General features: G+C 44.5%; 1 protein-coding gene across 1 annotated transcript; it reads right to left on the minus strand.

Moving 5' to 3' along the window:
* Positions 1-228: 228 nt before the first annotated feature.
* On the minus strand, positions 229-13314 carry arsb (arylsulfatase B). The gene is made up of 8 exons (XM_037117947.1): positions 12798-13314; positions 11929-12115; positions 11242-11432; positions 10563-10770; positions 8017-8260; positions 6656-6726; positions 1802-1915; positions 229-1073 (listed from the first exon to the last, which is right to left on the minus strand). Exons 1-8 carry the CDS (start codon positions 13056-13058, stop codon positions 820-822), a joined length of 1530 nt encoding a protein of 509 aa, XP_036973842.1. The 5' UTR covers positions 13059-13314; the 3' UTR covers positions 229-819.
* Positions 13315-13782: the final 468 nt, after the last annotated feature.

Genomic DNA, 13782 nt, shown 5'->3' on the forward strand with positions numbered 1-13782 from the left:
ATCAGCTCCGTGAGAACTGTACGTTCACAAACGTCCGGCATGTGGGAGTTGTTGCCGAAGCCACAACAGAAAGGATCGCTGGAGTGCACGAGAAATTCTTCACATTTTCACCCTCTAAACAGAAAAACACATTTAGAACCTACTCACTAACTTTAAGACACCTAGAAGAGAAACGGGTGACCTTAAAAAAGCATTTAGATTATCTGAACATCAGACCCAGAATCAGACTATCACAACACTTTGGCCTCTTTATTCTGTATGATTTCTTTTCCAAGCAGTGCAGTACGAATCATTAAAATAAAAAAAATAGAGCACAGTTAAACTCATTCTTTGGTCCTTGAGGGGGAATACGACAAGTTGTAAACTCTGACACATTACCACCTGATGCAGATAACATGTTGGCAATCAGTTTCCTTTGTAAACATGCAGCAGACACACATTAACATTTATCTGGAGCCGTGTATTTGTTTCTGGCCTCCTCATCAATGGAAGTCAAATATTTGCTCTCCTGATTTTAAGCTTTCTCAGCACTTTGGACGCTGCACAGTGATTCAGTCACATGTGGTTACCAACAGACATCTAAGATGGAAGATGATTTTCTTGTGATCCTAAAAAGTTTTTTATATTCTAAAGACATCAAAGTCTTTAGTGTCTCCTGAACGGTCGGGAAAGATCTTGACAAAGACACACGAGTGTGGTAGGTGAAATCTTTCTGTCCTGAAAACTTTACGTTGATAAAAATTCTAGAACTTCATTCGTGTTGACAAATCAGGTTCCAGCTGTTGTGATTCTCAGTAAACAAAGCTTCATCACTGTTATCTAAGCCCAGGGTCCCCAGGCTCCAGTGGGGCCCGGGTCACATCTGGGGTCATCAGCGGGGAAGTTTATCGGCAGAGCGCTTTTCTGGTGGTGCTGGAGCCGACTGAGGAGATACTCCACCACCATGGGGAACTGAGCGGAGACTTCGTTCCTCTCCTCCGGATCTTCCTCGATGTCGAACAGCATCACGGGCTTCAGTGGATCCTCCGACTCGGAGCTGTTCTGACCCGGCCGCGGGAACCAGACGGCACAACCTGCAGGAATCAAGATGGAGGACACAACCACAATCTTTAGCTTCTACTACAAAACTATAAAAAGATGCTGTAGTGGCAGATTGAGAGAGTAATGACAGATATAGGTTTGTGTATTTCAACAAAAGGAAAACACAGAAACTTTCCCATTTTAAATCATCTATGAGGCTCTTAGAGTTTTGATTTCAGAGTCTCCATGACCTCCATGTGCAGAGGACAGAAGCATCACCTGCATTAATGACACCAACATCTCAGCGCAGTTTTAAATCTTATAACTGTTTTGGTACAAACATTTATCCATCAGTGTGGTGGAGCCACATCTCTCCAAGATTTAGTGAAAGATCTTTTATGATTCCATATCGTTCGATTGAAACGTTGCTCAGCACGTCTCAGCTTTCTGTTTGTGGACTAACAACAGAGGACAAAATGTGACTTTATTCATTCATTCAGTTTAAAACAGAGACGTGGAGGCAGAGAGAAAAGGCAGCAGCCTTCATTCTCCCAGTGGTTTCATGCTCAGTGGCAGGGAGCTTTATAAGGAGAGGATCTCGTTATTCTCCAGACCTTCATAAGAGACCGTAAAGTAAAAACAACTCTTCTCTTGCCAGTTTAAGTTAAAGCCTCTGAATATTTGTGATTAGCAGAGATAAGACGTGAATGTGTGTCTGCGCCTGATTTTCCGCTTCCCACTCAGACTAAACATGTCATTACTGCTGCGAGGAGATACTGACCCGGGTATCCAGTCAGCAGCTTCCAGTTGGAGGATCGGATGGCGGCGTGAATGGACACATTGAAGCCGGAGCTGACCGCCCGAGCCAAAGTTAACTGCCGCCTGGTGCCAGGACCTGCGGAGAGCAGAGGACGGGGCTGATCATGGAGGTCATCCACTTTATTTCTTTTTTAAAAAACTAGAAACTGCTGATTAAGGTGCTATTGGAGTACCGCTGGAAACAAAAGCCCTCTGTGGATGACAGACTGGCAGCGAGCTCCAGCACATACCTGGGACTCACAGCCAGTGTCAAGTGAAGGTGTGAAAATAAATATACCAACAAGAAAGACGTCTGTTCAAGCAGTAAAATCAACAGTGACACAGCACGAAGTGAGAGGCTCCAAACAATCCTTCCCTTTAAGATCACACATTGTTGTACTTGTGAATTTCCTCAAATTAATGGAGCTCTGGACCAATGAGGAGGTAAAGTGCTCGGGTCAGCACCAAGAGTTCTACTTCTGCCAAACACAATGAATGATTAGCCATGAGTGCGGCATGGAGGAGCTCAGCTGACGATACAAAAATATAAACAAATAGATCAATAATCATTAATAAATTGGCTCTAAAGACAGGCTGCCTTCATTTGTGTGATGAAGTGGAAATAGAGATGAACGTGTTAAAGGAATAGGGTACATCACTAAATAAAAGTAGGGGGAATTAATACAGACACAAATTAAAACAGGAACATAAATTTAAATTTCATTTTATAATTAAAGCTGCATTAACGTTACCATCTGAGCCCAATGGAGGAGAACAGACAACAACAACAACAGAGCCGGACAATGCGCCACCATTGTCCAGGTCAAAGAGAAGAAATAAGAAGACTGATGAAGAAAAGCAGTGTAAAAACAAAGAATTGGACCGAGCCAGAGAGAAAACCAGGATAGATATCAGAGTGTCATTTCAGAGGTGGAGGAGCTGCAGGATCTGTCGGGACTTTTCAGCTGGACAGGTAAGAACCTGCTGGACATGTGATTCATTCTATGTTTTAACCACAAGGCTGAGATGGCGACGGTTACAGTAATACTCACAATAGCACATATCGCCATACGATGCTGCAGTTGAGCTACATAGCTTGCTGCAAAATCTAGCTTGTTAGCTTGTTTCTACTGTTTCTTTGATATTGCATGTATGTTCAATGTATGTTCAATGTTTGTTATTGCTACTGGATGCTTGAATTTCCTCTGGGATCAATAAAGTAAGTATCTATCCATCTATCCATCTATCTATCTATCTATCTATCTGTATGCTAACTCCGGTGTTTAGCTTTGTGTTTATGGTTGATACTCTGGATATCCACAGTGATCTGCATGAGGCACTCGTCATTGTAATTTAGTTGTATTGATCAGAAATAGACCAATCAGGACTTATGTTGTTGCTGTTATTTTGAATGTGACATCTTGTTATCTGATAGTACACAGCAGGCTCCTCCTCTGTGGGAGGGGCTTAGAAGGCAGCAGAGAGGAAGCAGCACTGACCTGGGATCATTCAAATGTTCTGACTAAGTCCACTTTTTTCTCAAAGCTCCAGACTGCAGCTTTAGTCCGGAGGATGTTCAGAATCTTCTGCAGCTGCCACGAGGTATTTTTGTTCTCATGGAAAATATCTCCCAGAAGTGAGCGCACCGATCCGGCCTTGAGAGTATTCTCAGGTTCATGTTGTGGTTGACCCGGAAAATATGGTCCCGATTAGTCAGATTTGAGGGTAATTTTGGCGTCCTGACGCTGTCATAAACAAGTATTTCCTCACATTCTTAGCATATGGACGGATCCCCACCCACTCAGATCCCACGTTCCCATCGGAGCTGGTTTTACAGTGTCGACCCGACCACAGCGACATGACTGCAGAATTAAAACATTTCCGATCTCAGCGTTTCTGCAACCACAAGATAAAAGCTGTGACACTGTGAGTTCTTCACTGATCGTTGCGCAAATGACATGTGGGCATCTTAATTGTTGTCACATGCACCGAGCTGCTCGATGTGATCGCAGCTTTGTGTGAACATCAGCCTGGCAGAGCTCAGATCCTCGCAGCAGAGCAGCAACAGTCCTCAGGTGGCAGCGCTGCTATGAAAGCAGGTGGGATGATGAATGATTTGGCCTCTGCGGACATCAGGGTCGGATTTATTTTGGGAGGCTTCTTCTACTCTCGCTTTGTTCAGGAAAGGGGCCTCAAACCCTGATGCACACACACACACACACACACACACACACACACACACACACACACACACACACACACACACACACACACACCCCTTTTCTTGAAAGCCCGCCTCGCTCATCTGGATCCACAGCAGGAGAATCTGCGAATGGGCCGGGAGGAAGAAGGGAGGGGAAGAGGAGCACGGAGGGGAAATTTGGGGGTGATTTAAGGCCTGGGCCGAGTCCAGGGTCCCTCCCTCCACGAGCGAGAGGTTCAGGGACCCGTCTGTGACCCATTTAGTCGGGATCCCTCTTCTCACACAGAGCACAGAGGAGGGATTCTGAAACTTGAAAGGAGAAAGTCTGTAGAAAGGGTCCGAAGCCTTTTCATGAGTTAAACAGAGAAACTGAAAGGAGCATGAAGAGAGAGGAGAAGGAGAGCGAGGGTCTGAAAGAGAGGCTGGTTAATGAAAGAGGGATCTCAGGCTGGAATGTCTCAGGAGGAGCAGAAAGACAAGAAAGATTCAAACGTAAAAACACCAAGCTGCTGTGTTGTTCTTCATCCAAAATGAATTTGATGGTAAAGACCAGCAGTGATGTCGGGGGAGAACTTCTGAAAATGCTAGCAGCAGTTCTTATTGACTGTGTTTACCAGTAATTTAATGTCATTGTCATTATTATTATTTCAAAGCCAAACAAATGGACAAATGAAACTCAGCGTTACCTCGAGTACATTGTTGGAAACATTCGGGATGATGTAAGAACGCAACAACAACATTTAGAACAACGGTCGAGTCGTTTTAATGCTGAAATCTCACGTACTATACCTTTAAGTTAAAGCTGCTTATCTGTGTGACCTGTACACACTTTCTATGACAGGTATGTCAGGTGAAGGATTTTAATTTGTGCGGTTAGTGTGTATGTGTTGTTACGACGACCCACGATGGTACATCTGTGAAACGTTTCAGCACAAGAAATGAACTCCTCCTGTACTATTACTAGACCAGAACCAGCACCAGGACCAGCACCAGGACCAGCACCAGGACCAGGACCAGCACCAGGACCAGGACCAGGACCAGGACCAGCACCAGGACCAGCACCAGGACCAGCACCAGGACCAGGACTAAGACCAGTTAATATGAAGTGGTTAAACAAGAATGAGGCCACTCCACCTCTCCACTGTGTCTGGGCCGTCATGAGACCCACTTCCTGGAAACCTCCCGACAATCACAGTGTTTAAACTGTAAACACACACACACACACACACACACACACACACACACACACACACAAACCCCCTCAGATGTCAACCGTCTCCGATTTCAACCCTGCTGACAGATTCAACAGCGACTGATTAGAATTTCCACCCTGTGATATCAGAATAACAAATACCATTTCATGAGGTACAATAATCACTAAAACATAAAATATGAGTAGAAAATAAAGCTTGTTAAAAGAATGTTTTCTTCAGCGCTTCAGATAACGTATGACTCACGATCATCTTCATAAAACATCTCACAGGCTCCAGCTGACGAATCACCAAATTAAAACATCATGCGAACACGTTTCACAAAGCAACGACCTCCTCGCAACCTCGCAGTCCGCTCAAACAAATTTCAAACACTCACAATAAACGTAACGTTGATGTCTAATATGTTAATGTGAGTTTAGTCAAATGTTGTGTAACGTGCTGTTTTCAGGCCACAGTCAGTTAATTAGATTCAAGATGTCTGGTGCAAACAATGAGCCCTTGATGCTTGTGGAGAAAAAAGAGAAAACAGCAGAATTACAACATCAGAAATGTAGAAACACACACACACACACACACACACACACACACACACACACACACACACACACACACACACACACACACACACACACAGAGGTAACATGAGGTTTCCATCACCTCAACATGATTTATCAAATTGTCGTCGCCGGCACATGAAGACATGAAAATGGTTTCCGCATGTTTTCCTGTGTCTGTACGGAGACGTTCAGGAGCGTTAACCAGCGAGAACGTAACGTTTCACAGAGTTTATAAAGTGTCTCCAACTCAACAACTCACTAAACTGACACATTTGTTAAGGAAGTCTGGTGAAACTGTGGATAATAGCTTCATGTATAACATTTAATGCTGAATTTACAAGAAGGCACCAATGATTTAGAATTTGCTGTAGCTGTTTCATTAAGTGTCTCCTAACTCAACAACTCACTAAATTGGGTGATTTTTAAAGGGAGTCTGGTGACGTTCCCTACAAACGTCCACAGAATGGACACAGAAGCTGACAGGCTGGTACAAACTGAGAGACAGAGTTTCACAAAGTTTGTTATCTCTTTAAATCTGGTGATTTGTTAAGGGAGTCTGGTGATGTTGTGGTGACCAGTTCAACGATTAGCGTGTTCACAATATGCTGCTTGTACCAGAGTCTGTTGTTACACCAGCATCTGAGCTTCTCCTGGAGGAGAGGATGTGTGGACTTTAACACCTCTGCTCACTTGGCAGGATTTATTCTGCTGTGAATATTTTCCTTCAGTGAAGTGAAGCTCTGCACCTTCTGTCAGCTAATGTTTGTGTTTCACAGGATCATATTTCATAATTCATGTCAGAACTCTGTCTGACATTCACACAGTGTGAGCTCCTCTTCAGGTGTCACATGTGCTGAACTTACATGGAGCGATGTCGTTGTACAGAGGGTCGATGTTGTGCAGCAGCTCCAGTCTGGGCGAGGCGAGGCCTTTACTGTAAGATAAAAAGGAGTGTAACTCTTCAACATGTGGGTACACAACACACACACACACACACACACACACACAGCATGCTGTCTGACTCATGCACTGTAAAATCCACTGGGATCTGTAAATCTAAAGCAGCTGGCTGCTGTTCAGCAGGCAGTCATACGCTGCGACCGCACTCCACCACAGAGAAAACACTCGGCTCTCTCTGACCACAGTGTCTGATAACACAACTAAAATAACTCTCGCTCTCTGCTGCTCTCAGCTTCAGTCCCCGTTTCATTTCTGCTGTTTTCTCAAACAGGACAGCCAATTAGAAACAAGATGAAGCTGTAAACAAACGGCAGCCGGTGCACCGCGTTGTTGTGCTGCTCACACGGCAACGCCAGCGGTCAGCTGACGTGCGTCGGCCAATCGAGTCAAGTGCAGGCTGCGAGTGGTAGTTTGTGGTCCGGCTGAGTCTTGATTTTCTGCTGCAGCCCTCAATTTCACCTTCTTCACTGTGTCCACATTTAGTTTACAGATATAATGTGTCAGTCACACAGAGACAGCTGCAGTGACGAGCTGTTCACAGGCTGACATGCAGAGTTCAGCACGCGTTCTCATTAAAGGAACAGTCCGCCCAAAATTAAAACCTCAGTCATCCTCTCCTCCCTCCACGCTGATATAAAGTCAGGTGAAGTTTCGTAATACACAAAACATTTCTGGATCTTTACAGTAAAACAGCATCGCATCATTCAGCTAAACAAGGATTTCTGTTTATGTCTTCTTCTGTTTTAAATCAAGTCTCAGCTGCTTCAGTTGTTTAGCAGAACGCTGCAAAACTATTTTACTGTGAAGCTCCAGAACTGTTCTGTGGACTACGACACTTCACCTGACTTTATATCATCATGGGAGGAGGTTTTTGGGTGAACTGGTCCTTTAAGTCAATAACAGTTTCTTTGTAAAGTTCTCCAAAGCCAAAGTTCAACAACACATAAGTGAATATATTCAGTATGAAGGTATGTTGCCACATAAATGGATTTGTGCCTAAACTAATTAGCGATCCACAGCCGGCTCTGATCGGTCTCAGAGGCAGCGCTGTGGGATGGAGAGAGGATCAGGCCAGAGAAGAAAGAGAAGGATGGAGGGACTACAGATTTGTGTGAGAATGACTGATGGAATTTCCTTCTCTTTGAGCTCCTCTTGCCTCAGTAACAAAGGGCTTATTGAAGGAGCGGAGGCTCCGACAAGAGGAGACGCCGGGTCAGGCAGAGTTGGAGTGAAGGATGGGAAAGAGGCACAAAGACGCGCTCACCTGATTGTGTTCCACATGTCGAATCCATCCAGCGGCTTCGTCCCGTTGGTGCTCCCTCCCGCCAGGCCGACGAGAGTTGGCAGCCAATCGGAGATGTGGATGAGCTCGCGGCTGACGGTTCCTGGTTGCTTCAGCAGCGGGCTGGCGACGAATCCTACGCCACGGATCCCTCCTTCCCACAGAGACCACTTCCTCCCTCGCAGAGGCCAGTTGCTTCCACCGTGCAGTGTCTGACCGCCGTTATCTGTCCAACAAGCAGACAAGACGAGGAGATTTAAAATCAGTAACCTGTGGAGACGCACAGGTGTGATATCAACATGGTGAAGGTAAAAAAACAAGGGTGATTAAATATTCACTCGAGTTCATCCAGATCACTTGTTTTCCTTAAACTTCCTGCAGTTACAGCATTTTACAGTTCATCAGTATTTCTGTGCGGTTACTGTTCTGCATCCAATATAAAACTAAATGTCCATAAAAATATGTGTCTCTTAAGGAATCACTGACACAAACTGCTGCTGTAGAATATACAACCATTACACAAGTGCACACACAGGCAGTCAGACCCACTGTCATCATCCCAGCACGCCCGTCCAGTGTAAACACACGCTGACCAATCACAGCGCAGCAGGGCTCCCCTTTCAGCAGCAGAGACTCATGCAAGTCCAGGAAGTAGTCTGTCCCGATTCCCGCACTGTTCTGGAAAAGACCGTCTGCCCCGTTAATGTCTTCTCAAGCTGCTCTGGATGCTGACGGGACGCAGAGCGCTCCTCGTTTTCTTACAGTAACGTTTCATCGTGGAGGAATTTCAAGGTTCAGGCTCATTGATTCAGACCCGACACACGCGGGTCAGTGATAACAGCTTCAACGTGAAAATGTTTTAAATTACAAGCGCGATATAAGACCAATAAAGCCACTGAAAGACTTCACTGATCAGTCATGTTTATGGATTCAGGTGATACAGGAAGTAGTTTTCCTCAGAAGATGACTGACTCATTAGTGTTTCTGATGACTTCACTGAAGAACCAGCAGGAAACTACTGAACGTTGGACTGATAAATTATTCACCTAATCGAGAATAACTTATCAGTTTTATTAAATACCGTGACAGGTGGACGACCAGACAGTCCTCAGTAGAGCTGATGAATAGCTCACCTGGTCACCTGCACGAAGACGTAGAAACTACGAAGTCACAACTGAGACAAAGTATTAGGGCCATAAAATTAAGACTCTGACAAATAAAGTTGTTCTTTTCATGTAAAATACAACTTTATTCTTTATAATATAATGTTTTTCGACCCTCACTTTGGCCCTAATACTCCACCGTACACTTTTCCACAACACTACAACGTTCTCCCGGCTCTTCAGCGGACATCTTCTCTGCAGACGTTGACTTGTGTTCCTGCTCGGTGGGTTTCTGAATCCTTTTGAAGCAGATGTGCAGAAGAACAATGAACCACCTACCGCAGCTCAGGAACCTTCTCACTGTAGTTTCACAGCATTGTTCCGGTCCCATAATTACCCTTTAAAAGCCCTAAAAATAACCCCTCAAAAGGAGTTACCTCCACTTCATGTGCAATCCATTACCGGTTCCACATGTGGAAACCTGAGAGCGGTCGATGTTTACACGATGCTGAAAGCTTTCGTCTGAAGTCTTTACTGATATTTTTCAAGGTTAAACTATTTTCCAGTGATGTGTGTGAAGAGATGTTTTCCTTCAGAGTGATTCTTCTCCTCTGTAAACCTCCACATCCTGCCTTCCACTGACACAGACCACAACACTGTCCTCTAGTGGACATCCAGAGTGTTACAGGAGATACGTTCACTGCTGCATCGGTGGAAGAACGACTGAAAATCCTCAGAATAAAATCTGCTCCAGGTTCCCTCTTGACCGTGTTGTGTTTTCTGACTCTCTGATGCTGTAATTCAATAAACCACCTGAGTCACCTGAACGCCTCTCAGCTCAGGAACACTGGCTTTGATGTGAGGACATAAAACCTAATTGCTGTTTGACTTTGCACGCCGTGATTTGGTTTCTCCTCTGGCTCACTATGAGAGAGAAAAAAATAACAGCTGTGGGAAATATATCAACATTCCGGCAGGCGTCCATCTGATTATCCCGTCTACGTGGAGCGCTCGCTCTAGTTAAATCTAATCAAGTGCTTCAGCAAAGCTCTCACTGCTACATGTCAGTGGTTTAAAGGCTCCATCTCATGTCAGAATCAATTCATTTTGGTTGTCGACCAGCAAAAAGATTTATGTTGGATTTATGTTAATTTATGTACATCAGGGAAGTTTTGACTATATCAAGATGATGACGTTCAGCTCATCTGCTGTGGGTGATTTTTAAATGTTCTTGTTGTTTGTTTTTGTGTTTTTTATGTTGATATACAGTGTAGAAGAACATTACTTGACCAAGCTCTTAATTACAGGATGGATATGAATCAGTTATTAATTGGACCTTTCCTCTACTGCCACCCTGTGGTCAGAAGGATTCTCACATCTCCTGTACAGACAGTTTGATGTCAGGGTGTTTATCTTGTCTCTGACCTGTGGAGAACACGAGCACGGTGTTTTCCCACAGTCCTCTCTGCTGCAGAGCCAGAGTGATGTTGCCCACCGCCTCGTCCATGGCCGACACCATGCCGGCGTACGCCCTGCGATGGGGGTCTTTGATGAAACTGTAAGGAGCCTCGTAGCGCGCTGGAACCTGCAGCGGTGAGTGGACCGACTGCAGCGCCGTGTAGAGGAAGAGCGGCTGGAAGATAAAGAGAGAGTTCATGTTGTTAACCAGGATGATGGCAGCTCACAGCACAAACACAACACTCAGAAGACTCATTTCAAGTCATAGTGCTCAAATAATACTGAAGGATGATGTCAGAGCAGCAGATGGAGCTGCTCCGAACAAATACAGTAAACATGAAGGCCTCTGATCACCAGACTCCCTTAACAAATGTGTCAGTTTAGTGAGTTGTTGAGTTGGAGACACTTTATAAACTCTGTGAAACTCTGTCTCTGACTCATTCTGCATTATTTGGACCTTCTTGTTAATTCAGCAAATGTTCTGCATGAACTTCTTTCTGCCTTTGTGTTAAATCATCGTGTCTGTTTGTTCCAGTGAAGCATGTGCGAGTGCAAAATGGCTAATTCGTTAAATACAGCAGCAAAAACTGTGTAAAATTAAAGAAACCCTGCAGAATACACAGTGTCTTGTGCGTGTGTGTGTCACCTTGGTAGGTGTGTGTTTTTCAATGATGCTGACGGCCTTCTGGCTGAACAGCTCAGTTGAATACACTCCTTTGTACCCGGTGGCGACTTCCTCTCCGTCCCGCAGGTCCAACACGCAGCGAGACTGATTCAGAGCCGTGATGGGAACACAGCGGATGTGAGTGTAATAATCCTCACTGCCTGTCAGGTAACCTGGAGCACGAAGAGGACAAGAGGTCATGTTTTGCATCAACACACTATTTTCTTTATTAACTAAGTAGTTGTTTGGTTTATAAATGTAAGAAAAAGGTGAAAATCCCCAAGATGGCGTCTTTAAATGTCTTGTACGGTCCAAAACCCAAAGAGTTTTAGTTTATTGTCGAGGAGGAAAGAAACCGAGGAAAGTCAGTGATTAATTCAGTAGTTAACTGATAGAAAACTGATCGATTTCTTGCTGCAGCGCTATATTAAAGGAACAGTTCGCCCAAATGTGAAAATCCAGTCATCGTCTCCTCCGCCCGTGATGAAGGAAACCCTAAACAACCAAAAACAAACAAATCTGTGTCCGTACAGCTCATCTGGTGTCTCCAGAGACGTTATTTACACCCTTATTTGATATGAAACGTTCGCTGTAGCTGCTGAGCTCCGAGAGAGGAGATGATGACTGAATGAAACGTTTGGCTGAACTGTTCCTTTGATGAATTTTTACCAAAGTAGGAGTCGAAGCCGCGGCGTGTGGGCAGGCAGTCCTTCTTGTACATGCCCAGGTGCCACTTGCCCACCATGTGCGTGGCGTACCCCGCCTCCTTCATCAGCTGGGGCAGCAGCTTCTCCTCCAGAGGGACGCAGTACGGCTGACAGGGCCAGATGATCTGGTGCTGCATGCCCGTGTGGATCTGAGGAGAACCAAACAGAGACAAACACGTCGTCAGGAAACAGGACTGTGATGAAAATGCCACAACAGTAAAAAGAGGAAGCAGCAGCGTCTGTGGGGACGGTGATGCAAACTGAAGGTTAGAACAAAAAGAGAAGAGATGTTCTCGTTTCCACCAACTTAGATTTTATTTTCTCCCTGGAAAGTTTTTCTGAACATGGAAAAGTGAACCAACACAAAGTCCTGCTGGAGTTTGTTCCTCATCAGGAGGAGGTGAGGAGCTTCACACAGACTGTGATGATATCCAACTTTTATATCACGATACTGAAAAAGACGATATCATCATGGCTCGTCTGCAGCAGATGTTATCGCCTGGTTTAAAATCCCTCCGCTCGACATGTTCTCCCACTTTAAACCAGAAATAAGACGAGCTGAGCTCTTCTTCTCCTTTTTTATTTAAGCATTAAATATTTTGTTATAACAAGATAAATACTGTTTATGATGAAAAGTGTTATAATGTGTTTATAGGACGTAACAACATGAAATGAAAATATCGACAACTTCACAAACTTTTCACATCGGTCTGTTTTTCTTTTCCTGTTCGGCTTCCGTACTGAATTAACGTGCAGCAGAAGCATCAAGTGTCAGAAAAAGTAAACACTCAGATGCAGTATAAGTATCTGACGGCGGTACTGTGAGAGTACCTGGTACCTGCCGGTCATCAGCTGGTTCCGGGAGGGGGTGCACAGCGGCTGGACGTAGTAGTTCTCCAGGCGGACTCCTCCAGCCGACAGCTTGTCCAGGTTCGGGGTTCTGATCTCGGAGCGGTGGTATCCGACATCGTACCAGCCGAAGTCATCAGCCAGGATGAAGACGACGTGAGGCTGCTGGGCCGCGGACAGAACCGGAACACTAACGAGGAACAGCCCGGTGACGAGCGAACACAGAGTCCGGCTGTCACCCATGATGAGTTTGTCAGTGACGAGCGGACACAAAGTCAACCGGAAGTCAGAGAGAGTTCAGCGGGAGAGAGACACAAACATGGCGGCCTGACTTCATCTCTCTGCTCTCATTAAGTAACAAAAACCTCCCTGAACCATAATAAAGTTACGAGCAGCTCACAGCCGCGTCCGGTTCCCACTTCCGGGATCTGTAACTTGAAAACACTGCCTCGGCAGCAGCAGCCAATCAGATGCCTGGAAAGAAACGGCAAGTCACGTGAATGTACGGAAACCCAGTAGTGTGACTGTTGGCGTATCATACGCGAAATAAAGTAAATAAATCTGCTGATTCCTTCAGTTAGATCTGAAACTGTTGGTCAGTTAATTGATTGGCGGAACATTGTAAGTATTTTAATGATTGATTATTTTTATCAAACAGTCAAGAAACAGTTTATATCCTCACACAATAATTAACAGTTATAACTTAAATATTAAAGTTCATTTTTGAGTCTCATTCCCAAGTGGGAATTTTGTTTTTGCAACACAGCGATTTACTTATAACACCATATAATACTCTATTATTACTTTACTGTTATTATTGTGCTTTTCTGTAAATTACAATACACTTCTCTATTATATTACTTGTAATATTTAGAGTTTGATGAATACATACAGTATACTACACATTTACTTGTACATTTGATACTTCAGTATATTTAATATCAGATACTTTAAGACTTCTACACAA

Source organism: Acanthopagrus latus, chromosome 12 (genome assembly GCF_904848185.1).
Source record: "Acanthopagrus latus isolate v.2019 chromosome 12, fAcaLat1.1, whole genome shotgun sequence".
NCBI classification, from domain to species: Eukaryota; Metazoa; Chordata; class Actinopteri; order Spariformes; family Sparidae; genus Acanthopagrus; species Acanthopagrus latus.

Excerpts from the sequence above, each read along its gene's own strand:
- arsb (XM_037117947.1), bottom strand. The coding sequence starts at position 13,058 with ATGGGTGACAGCCGGACTCTGTGTTCGCTCGTCACCGGGCTGTTCCTC. Across the intron at positions 12,116-12,797 it reads TGATGACCGGCAGGTACCAG|ATCCACACGGGCATGCAGCA; the intron begins GTACTCTCACAG and ends GGTTCTCCTCAG. Across the intron at positions 1,074-1,801 it reads GCTGCTGACTGGATACCCGG|GTTGTGCCGTCTGGTTCCCG; the intron begins GTCAGTATCTCC and ends TGATTCCTGCAG.